General features: G+C 40.1%; 2 protein-coding genes across 3 annotated transcripts in view; one reads left to right on the top strand and one right to left on the bottom strand.

Moving 5' to 3' along the window:
* LOC117947531 (ATPase family AAA domain-containing protein 3-like) overlaps positions 1–4,261 on the bottom strand; it is a 10,690-nt gene extending 6,429 nt beyond the window's left edge. Inside the window, exons 1-6 of the mRNA XM_034876539.1 lie at positions 4,012–4,261; positions 3,378–3,455; positions 1,809–1,885; positions 1,573–1,674; positions 1,406–1,465; positions 1,253–1,322 (exon numbers count right to left, since the gene is read on the bottom strand). Coding sequence (XP_034732430.1) covers positions 1,253–1,322; positions 1,406–1,465; positions 1,573–1,674; positions 1,809–1,885; positions 3,378–3,455; positions 4,012–4,129 — 505 coding nt within the window. The 5' untranslated portion in view covers positions 4,130–4,261. The remainder of the gene's footprint in view (positions 1–1,252; positions 1,323–1,405; positions 1,466–1,572; positions 1,675–1,808; positions 1,886–3,377; positions 3,456–4,011) is intronic.
* Positions 4,262–5,762: 1,501 nt separating this feature from the next.
* LOC117947555 (succinate dehydrogenase [ubiquinone] iron-sulfur subunit, mitochondrial-like) lies at positions 5,763–9,396 on the top strand. 2 transcript variants are annotated; one of them, XM_034876597.1, is made up of 8 exons: positions 5,763–6,004; positions 6,975–7,108; positions 7,202–7,287; positions 7,442–7,578; positions 7,750–7,866; positions 8,292–8,393; positions 8,921–9,043; positions 9,125–9,396. In XM_034876597.1, exons 1-8 carry the CDS (start codon positions 5,939–5,941, stop codon positions 9,203–9,205), a joined length of 846 nt encoding a protein of 281 aa, XP_034732488.1. In that variant the 5' UTR covers positions 5,763–5,938; the 3' UTR covers positions 9,206–9,396. The 2 variants fall into 2 exon arrangements, with proteins under 2 accessions (XP_034732488.1, XP_034732489.1); XM_034876598.1 differs by having other exon boundaries at positions 5,841–6,001.
* The last annotated feature ends 801 nt before the right edge of the window (positions 9,397–10,197 follow it).

The raw sequence follows: 10,197 nt of genomic DNA, 5'->3' as shown, positions 1-10,197 counted from the left end.
ATCGGTCCACAGAATGTTGTCCCAAAAGTCTTGGGGATCATCAAGATGTGTTGTGGAGAAATTGAGACGAGCTTTGATTTTCTTTTTGCTCAGCAGTGGTTTTCTCCTTGGAACCCTGCCATGCAGGCAATTTTTGCCCAGTCTTTTCCTGATGGTGAGGCATGAACGCTGACCTTAACTGAGGCCAGTGAGGCCTGCAGTTCTTTGGACGTTGTTGTGGGGTCTTTTGTGACCTCTTGGATGAGTCGTCGCTGCGCTCTTGGGGTAATTTTGGGCGGTCGGCCACTCCTGTGAAGGTTCACCACTGTTCCATGTCTTCGCCATTTGTGGATAATGGCTCTCACTGTGGTTCGCTGGATTCCCAAAGCTTTGGAAATGGCTTTATAACCCTTTCCAGACTGATAGATCTCAATAACTTTCTTTCTCAATTGTTCCTGAATTTCTTTGGGTCTCGGCATGATGTGTAGCTTTTAAGGATCTTCTGGTGGACCTTACTGTGTCAAGCAGCTCCTATTTAAGTGATGCCTTGATTGTGAACAGGTGTGGCAATAATCAGGCCTGTGTGGCTAGAGAAATTGAACTCAGGTGTGGACAACCACAGTTATAGTATGTTTTAACAAGGGGGGCAATCACTTTTTCACACAGGGCCATGATGGTTTGGATATTTTTTCACCTTTAATAAACACCTTCATTTAAAAATTGCATTTTGTGTTTACTTGTGTTGTCCTTGACTATTGTTCAATTGGTTTGATGTTCCGAAACACTTAAGTGTGACAAACATGCAAAGGAACAGGAAATGAGGAAGGGGGCAAACACTTTTTCACACCACTGTAAATCATGGTGGTATAACTTAACACCATGCCAAAACTAGATTAAACGGATTTAAAAAGACACAGTTTCTCTTAATTAAATTACTACAACACCATTACAAAAGGGTCTATTTGTGGGTTTTTTGTGGTTAAATTAAAAGAAAATTCTTTGGGCACCCAGATAGCTCAGTTGGTAGAGCGGGTGCCCACATACAGAGGTTTACTCCTCGACGCAGCCGGCCAAGGTTTGAATCCAGCCTGCGGCCCTTTGCTGCATGTCACTCCCCCTCTCTCTCCCCTTTCACATGTTCAGCATTCTTTGTTTTGGAGCAGCACAAATCCTACTTAGAGTATCTTGGAGTAGGGTAATAAAGGAGATGTTTTGCATGACATTATGAGTGGATGAATAATAAATGCAAGGGTGAATTTGGTTTTATCTTTACCTTTTCTCATGGCCTCTTGCTTCACAACTGATTCCTCTTGTTTGCGGAGGTTCTCTTCATTGAGAAATTGCTGTGGATTAAAAAAAGAACACATGAGGAATGCTCCATTTTAGGTATTCAGGTGTTCATTTCAAGTGTTTTTAAAAGGTTTACCTGTTGCCTGAGCTGGTCATCACACCTCTGTCTGGCAAGCTTGTCTTGATATTGTGCCCTCTGGAGGCGATTTAGAAAATAATTCAATAAATAAAAAATATACATGGTACATCTGGTAGGTGAAACGGGTGAAGAAGGGCAAGGTGTGTGCGGTGTTCATTCCATACTGCCTGGTTTTGCTTGGTCTCCTCTGCAAGTGTTTTGCGTCTCTCCTCACCTTGGAGGTGGATCTGCTCGCCCTTCAGCTGCTCCAAAGCTGCCTCATATTCCTGTTGGGGGGGGGGGGGGGGTTCGTTTGTGTTATGTGTAACATCAGGGTTTACCTGTTCTGAACACTGTATCAGTTGATCACCCAATCACATGTGAGGCACTGTACAAAGAATCTCCCTCCACCAACACCTACTTTCACTTTACTCTCATGCTCCAACTGTACAGTCTGCTCCTGCCTACGAGCCAGGGCCAGCGCTTCTTTGGCATGTCCTGTTGACATTTCAAATAAATAAAACAGTGAGTTATGCTGCTTTATTCATTTAACTATTTAAAGTTTAACCACAAGGCCAATTATAGTTACACTTTTGGGTAGATGGGTCCAAACTGGCACTACAAGATGACACGAACCAGCCTGTTAGTGCGTTTGCATAGAGCACGGCAGTTATTTAAAAAAATAAATAATAAATAAAGTAAATATGTACTATATTTAAGTTATTTATTTACAGGTGCACAATCACTGCAGAAGCCGTCTTGGGCCTCAGGCTACTTTCAACAATGCTAATTTAACTTGTTAAGAAAAGTGAGAAAAAAACACTAAATAAGAATCGAAGACATAAAATAGTTCTAGTTGAAACATATCGATGTATATCACACACTAAAACGTTATATAAAGATAGGCGGTTTTAGGGTAAAGTGGCATGCGATGAGCTTAAAGCATGTTCAAAAAAATAATGTTGTGGAATGAAGCTGTTCCTGAACGTGGTGGTGCTGGACGGATGTGAAGGTCTCCCCATCATGGACGGCAGCTCGAAGCTCAAGAAGCCCTAGGGGAAAGTGTGGTGAGGGTCAGGGTGGAGGATCTGGTGGAGCTGTTGTGCTTGACAGGCAAAATACCCCCATACAGTGAACAGCAGTGAGCATGTTCAACTGCACTACTGACATGAAGGGCGTGACGTATGTGACAGGTGAGGGGCTGAGCTTGCCAGGACACTTCATGTGCCGCAAACGACCCCCCCCCCCACACAAAAAAAAAAAATGTGGAGGTCAATTGAAGGGTTTGCAAAAACATTTGCGTTTTTATATATATTAAAAAAATGCTTTTGTATTAAGGTAATATCAAACTAGTGTTGGTTTATCCATTTCCAGAATGGCTTTTAGAAATGAACTTTTCAAACAAGCATGCAAACTTGTAGCAAAGACGTAACATGTTAAACAAAATGTATCTGAGCAGCCATGGGAAATCAGCAAGCCAACCCATTTAAAACGACTCCCATATTACACATACCTCTAGATTAAATAATTGTTATAGTATTCTGATATCCTCGGTGTACATCACATCAAGGCAGAACATGGCTCGTAGCTTTTGCGGACCCTGGCCTCCGGTGTTTGGTGGAGGTTAACCAGTTGAAAGGTTATCTATGTTGCACCGCTAAATTTGGTAGACGTATGCCGATTAAAGGATCACACTCGACAGTTAGGCAGTGCACATTAGTGACAACCTGTTATTTAAAGTTTGCACATTTGCAAAGTAGAAACTAAAGTTTCTACCTGACATTTGTTTGTGGAATTCGACGCAAGGGACCATATCAGAAATGAACAGAACGTACCAACCATAGACTTGTAAGTATTAACCGACCATGGTAATAATTTCCACATTAGGAAAGTTTATCCAATTACTGTGGCTAATATAAAATATATTCATTGCAATTACGAAAGAAAAAGAGTATAGCCTAGCTTGTTAAATGCTATTAAAATGACGCACGTGATTTGTCGAGGTCCCGTGCAGCTTTTGCAGCTCTCTCCAGCCCAGTCGGGTCGAAGTTGCTCCATTTGTCCCCGGTGTTCCGGTTTAACGAGAGTCCATGTTAACTGGCGACCGTCAGCATAAAGCGTCTGTTGTTGTCGTAGTGACGACAGCTGTTGAAAACGGGAAGAGAATACGTAGCTGTCCGCGTGGATGCCTTTTTGTTAAGTTGTCATTAAAATGTAAAACATAACGACGTGTACATTATCTCTCTGATTTGTCTTTGGAGTCTAGTCTGAAGAAACTTGTCCGTCGCGTTTGGAACGTGACTTGCTGTTAAGGAAAACAGGAACACAGCGTTGCTCTTCCTGTTAATGTCTAGAATACGTTTTATTAAATAGTTATTATTAAAAGTAGTTAATATAGTTAATATTAAAAAGTTTCTTCAGACTAGACTCCAAAGACAAATCAGAGAGATAATGTACACGTCGTTATGTTTTACATTTTAATGACAACTTAACAAAAAGGCATCCACGCGGACAGCTACGTATTCTCTTCCCGTTTTCAACAGCTGTCGTAACTACGACAACAACAGACGCTTTATGCTGACGGTCGCCAGTTAACATGGACTCTCGTTAAACCGGAACACCGGGTTTGCCTCCCCCTGGATCTCCTGCTTCACCTCCGGCTCCTTCAGCCAGAGCGGCCGCTGTCTCCTCGTCCGCTGGCGGCGAACCGGAGCCCTTCCCCCAGCCGAAGAGCCAAGACATGCTGCCTCAACAGCGCCGGAGCAACAGGCTGCAGTACTTGAAGTTTTAAAGCCTTCGCCACAGTTGTCGAGTTGTTCATGCTTGTTGGACCAGAGTCAAGTACACCAACAGGTGAAAACACTTCCGGGCAAACCTTTCGAAATAAAACAAAGATGAACGTTTTATACACTGTGAAACGGAAAGACAGAGGAGGAATTTATTCAAGTCATATACGGTAGATTGTTGTACAAAATGTTCCATTCCCAGCTTGTTTTAGGGTAATGTATGCGCTGTTTTTATTACCGTTATTCATGGCAAATGAAATAGATGATTAAAATAATCCATAAGAAATAATCCCGAAAATCAGACCAATGTTCTTTCAAACGGAAATGTCAGTTTTGGTTAAGTGGAGTTCTATATCCTGCTATATGTCTTTATTCTGAACAAAACTTCGGAAAGAAAAATCCGTTCAGGCTGCCTCTGATATTGTACACATCCACGTAGTATTATGTAGGCCCTATTATTAATATTTGAATATCATGTAGGCTATTATAACTGTGAAGTCCAGGGGTTCTTATTAGTGTATTGTTATCTGTATATGTTTATTTGTGTGAAAATAAGGGTTGTGTAAACTAATTTGATGTGTGCATGTTTCCTATCTGAAGAGTGAGTTGTGAATGTTCAATTTTATTGACCATGTGAACAAAGACCATTGAATACATTAAAATCTACATGAGTACATGAGTTTTTCCCTCGACCTTCAAATGCATTCCCATCTGAATAGCTTACTGTGTAAATCTCTGTCCCGGACTAGTCTTGCATATTGAATGAGAACAGACTGGCAGACATTACATTACTACATTACATACATAAAATAGACATACTACAATCACACAGAGTGGCTTTTATCTTTTGTATTGGCCTTTGAAAAGTCAACACACAGTGAGGAGTCTATCAAAAGGGACTACTTATTAACTTAAGGGATTTGTTTGCAGAAACTGGACTATTGTGGCAGGAAATCATTAATGGCATATTGCATATAAAAATGGATAGGTCCAGGAAATATTTTGTAATGCGTGCTAAGTATAACATCGTATCTAAAGTACTTGATTAAAATTACACATTGAGACAAAGAAGGAATCCATGAGAAAAATGTACAATATTAAAAAATACTCCCATATGGAATACATTCTATAAAGGGCAAACATATATGTGGGCTATACTTAAATCAGTAAAAGTTCACTATTATCAAATAAGAACGATTGGGAGGGAAGTAAAATTATAACTATTATCATCAACCTGTTATATGGTAATTGCACCTGCATAGACGCATGTTTTCAGTTATGGATGTATACGTAACTGACCCTGGTTTACAGCAATGTTGGTTGTGAAAGAGGCTCTCATTTATGGTGCCTTCAGGTGTTGTCGGATATATGGAATATTCATGGCTGAAGTGTACACTTACGATCCAAGCATGTGTAAAGCATGGATTTTTATTTCGAAACTTGAACGATGCCATATTTCCTTGTCATATACTGCCTACTGTCTACTATTGGGCTGCAGAACAGAATGTCTGAGTGCCAGTTTGTGGTCTGAAGAAAGAGCCGGGTAGATGCCATGGATGCATCATGAGAATGGTACGAGCTTGCAAAAGGCAACAACCGTAGCGCACTTCACGCCCCTTACGTCAATTGGATGCACGTAGAGAGAGAGAGGCTTACATACTGTAGGCTAGTTGAGAAGAGTGAGCTGTCTAGTTCACTCTGTGTTTCAAACTCAAACCAAATATATAGCTAACCCGGCTCTGCTCAAACTCAACCAGTCAGAAACATGTCGGTGGTTGGTGGCGCCTTCAGTCGAAGTGTTTTGGTTATTAGGAATTCTGGCTCGATGGTGGTGAGTACATCATATTTTTATTCATTGTAAGAAGTAACAACAGACATGTTTGGGTTTCTTTTAAATAGTGTATGGTGTGTAAGTGTGTGTATGTGTGTATGTGTGTGTACATGTTACATAATTTAAACCTATTCTAGTACTATCTGATTCACTGTAAAGTGTGAATATATAAGTATTTACCTTCAGCAAACTGCAGCCCACGTTTTATTATCAATAAAGCCTAGCCTACCATAATAAATGCTGATGACCTATTCATCCATTAAAGGCTTGTATAGAAGCTAGAAGCTTATGTATAGCTGTTAGGCTTCATAAAGATGTCTACTTCTCATAAACTAATTAAGTTTTTATGCTCAAGTCCATCTTTCTTTGTCTTGAAAGTCACAGTTATGTATCCGTCTGCGAAGTGATTTTGTAACACTTTTATGTTAGTTCATTCAAGCTGCCACTAGATGGAGACTCTATACCGTCTTATGCAAAAAGCAGTACACACGACGTCTCAAAGATTCTTATTGTAGTTTTCATATTTTTACAAAGGCTTTTGACATTATATTATTTGGGTTGTTTTGATTTTATGGTACCTATGTTTTGAATTATTATCGTTTGCCTCCCAATTGTACTGTAAAGCACTAAGTGTCAGTTCTTTAGTTGCCATCTTTGTAGTTGTTAGCATGAGTTGATGTATTAGTACCAGTAGTATCCCTGGTTTTACAGGATAGAATTACCATGTGCTTCCTATTTTAGCCTCAGTTGACGTAAACAGCAGCCAGGTCACATTATGATGTGTTCCTTCGTACATACCTCATGCTCTTATAGCTCTTTAATTTACTCTAACCTAAAAGGAAGTGCTTTTTTTTTAGAAGGGATGAACAAAGAAAATACCAATTACTAGGCCAACTGTAGAATCTCCTTTTGATGCTTCTCTGTGAGTCATATCATGTTCTGCAGCTCTTGTTTGTTATCTGCGATACAGATGGTACGGCATGCTCAGATGGCCGCTGCCCCGGCTCCTGAACCCAGGATCAAGAAGTTCCAGATTTACCGTTGGGACCCAGATTGCGCTGGAGATAAACCACGAATGCAGACATATGAAATCAATCTCAACACGTAAGTCATAACCACATCCATGAGCAGTACATTGCCGAGCTGCATTTTCTTCAATAAGTGTCATAGTCTATTGACCTGTTTTCGTCAATATAGCTGTGGTCCAATGGTGCTGGATGCTCTACTTAAGATTAAGAATGAGATTGACCCCACGCTCACATTCAGACGCTCCTGCCGTGAGGGTAAGAAACAAAGTATAGATTAAGCATGCACATAATATTGTAAACAATTTTCACTCTGATAAAAACAAAACAAATAAATTGGACAAATGAACCGGTTTGTTTAAATGTACCTTTGTGCCAGATGTCAGTGACCCATTGTTGCGTATTCCTTTAGGTATCTGCGGCTCATGTGCCATGAACATTAATGGAGGCAACACACTGGCATGCCTTAACAAAATTGACAGCAACACAAGCAAACCAACCAAGATCTACCCGCTCCCGCACATGTATGTGGTGAAAGATCTGGTGCCTGTAAGTTCTACAAGTGTAGAAAGTTTGTTTCCACAGCCATATTTGAAAGTCCTACAGCAGATGATGATGAACAGTGTGTGAAAGTGACATGAATTTAAAAAGGAATATATTTATGATGCATTTATTGGCAGAGTGCCTGTTATTAGTTCTCTCTTGTATGATTTCCAACAGGATATGAGCAACTTCTATGCACAGTACAAATCCATCGAGCCCTACCTGAAAAAGAAAGATGACACTCAAGAAGGAAAGGAGCAGTATTTCCAGTCAGTGGAGGACAGGCAAAAACTGGTAAATAAACCAACGCCTGGGGTGACCTCTAGCTCACCCAATAAAAGTGTTCTCCCAAGGGAGTCTTAGAGCGGCCCGGGTTTGAATCTAACCTGCAGCCCTTTGCTGCGTTTTATCCCCATCTTTCTCCCCCTTTCAAGACTATCCATTATAATAAAAGGGAAAATCCCCCAAAAATAATCTTTAAATAAACCAACTCCTTACTGTAAGAAAAACAGACCTCCCACAATTGAAATAAGGCCTGCTGCTGCAGGAATATCCCGGCCACAGTGTTCATTACATAACTAGGATTTTAGCCAGATTACACACATTTGTCAACCTGTCTTGTGTCTGATGTATTGCAAGTGGAAATATTTAGCAGAATTACACATTTAATGATAGTATCAGGATTTGTCTGTGGAGTCACAGTCTTCTTAACCCAACAGGATGGCCTGTATGAGTGCATCCTGTGTGCTTGCTGCAGCACCAGCTGTCCCAGCTACTGGTGGAATGGAGACAAATACTTGGGACCTGCTGTCCTAATGCAGGTGTGTAATCAAATTTAGTTGTGAGATGCATGTCCCCAGTAACTTAAAAATATAATATGTGGTAACAAGAGTTAAAGTCCAGAGCCACACAAGAGGCCTTGTAAGCCTGTAATGCTCATAACAAACCAAAGAGAGAAAACATTTGGTAGATCTTCACCCTAGTGAAGGAAAGCACAAGAGTGGTGTCAGAGAAAAGGCCATGTTGTTAATGTTTAATGAGATTATCTTCTGGTAGGTGGCTGTTTTGTACATCTTGTACTCAGGTGTACTTTAACTGCCTCAGATTTACTAAGGCTCATCTGTGCTTTCAGCACAATACTGTCAACTAGTAGATGTTAACATGCTGATGTTCAGCATTGTTCCAGCTGAGGTTATACTTCGAGGCACAACTAGGTATCATGTCGGCTCATGTCATGGTCAGTGCATGACATGGGTAATTTGGTCTCAAGCTCAAACTTTAACAGTTGATTCAAAATATATTCACAATGGAGCAAACAAGAGATGACAACTATGTTATTATCAAACAGGCTTACCGGTGGATGATTGACTCCCGTGATGAATTCACCGAGGAACGTTTGTCTAAACTTCAGGACCCCTTCTCTCTCTACCGCTGCCACACTATCATGAACTGCACTAAGACCTGTCCCAAGGTACTTTAAAACATTCTCACTCTGACTGTTGTAGAGTTAATAGAGGTTTAGTTTTTTACTGTCTGAAACACTGTTCCACAGGGACTCAACCCAGGAAAGGCCATCGCAGAGATCAAGAAAATGATGGCGACTTACAAAGAGAAGAAAGCAGCAGCTTCGTGAACATATGACTATCCAGCTGGCTCAACTATTCCACTAATAATACCTTAAACTAAGTAAAGAGGCAGAGAAGAGCCAACAAGAAACATATGCATACATCAGCACATTTCTGTGGTTTCAGTGAGTGTGTAAGTGGGATTTAATGAGGAGGGGAAAGGCAGAAGATTGTGAGAAAAGGGTGCTGGAAAGACCTAAGTGAAATACTTTGAGTGATGCAATATTGCACCACATTCCTGCCATTTGTCTGCAGCGTAAAAATACTAGGCTCTGTTGAATTAGGCTCGTTGGTAGAAGCTTATGAAATTGTATTCCGACTGTACATATTTAAATGTGTGTTCATTAAAAGATGTCATGGGCTCATTTTAGAAATTGAATGGTTTTGATCAGGAAAGAAAAAAATTATGCAACTTTGCAGCTTACACTGCAATGAACAATATTGAAGAATATAATGGGACATTTCTAATTGCCAAAAAGTCACCTTTCATAACACATTTTGATTTGGAAAAACAGGTGGAATCTGTAACATTAATGATGGCTGCATTTTATTTATGAGCCAGTTCCAGGGCTCTGGTATTGTCCAAAATAACTCACTGACATGGCTAACTGGGACACTTAGTGTAATGAAGTCATCATTAATGTTAAATTTACAGAGGTATTTGTTGGTTTGCAGAGAATCTACTGACCAGCTGCATATAAACAGGTAATCTAGAGGTTAATATTTCAGTTTATAAATCATCTCTTTCTCTCCTTTAAAAAGTGCAATGCAATAGGAGGATAAACACCAGCCAAAGGGTTATACAAACTCACAACCATAAATTTGTGTTATGAATGGCTTATAGTAAAGCTACAAAACATTAATGAATAGTTTAAAGTCTAGGTCAGCACTTTACAAGTAGTAAAGTAGTAGTACAAATAGTTTTGGTTTTCTGTTAAGTTTCACACTCCTAAACGTGTAGAAGATTGGCAAAAGCATTCAAATAGATAGCCTTTATTAT

The sequence above is a fragment of the Etheostoma cragini genome, chromosome 7, assembly GCF_013103735.1.
Source record: "Etheostoma cragini isolate CJK2018 chromosome 7, CSU_Ecrag_1.0, whole genome shotgun sequence".
NCBI lineage: Eukaryota > Metazoa > Chordata > Actinopteri > Perciformes > Percidae > Etheostoma > Etheostoma cragini.
This window is presented reverse-complemented; position numbering and strand designations above follow the sequence as displayed.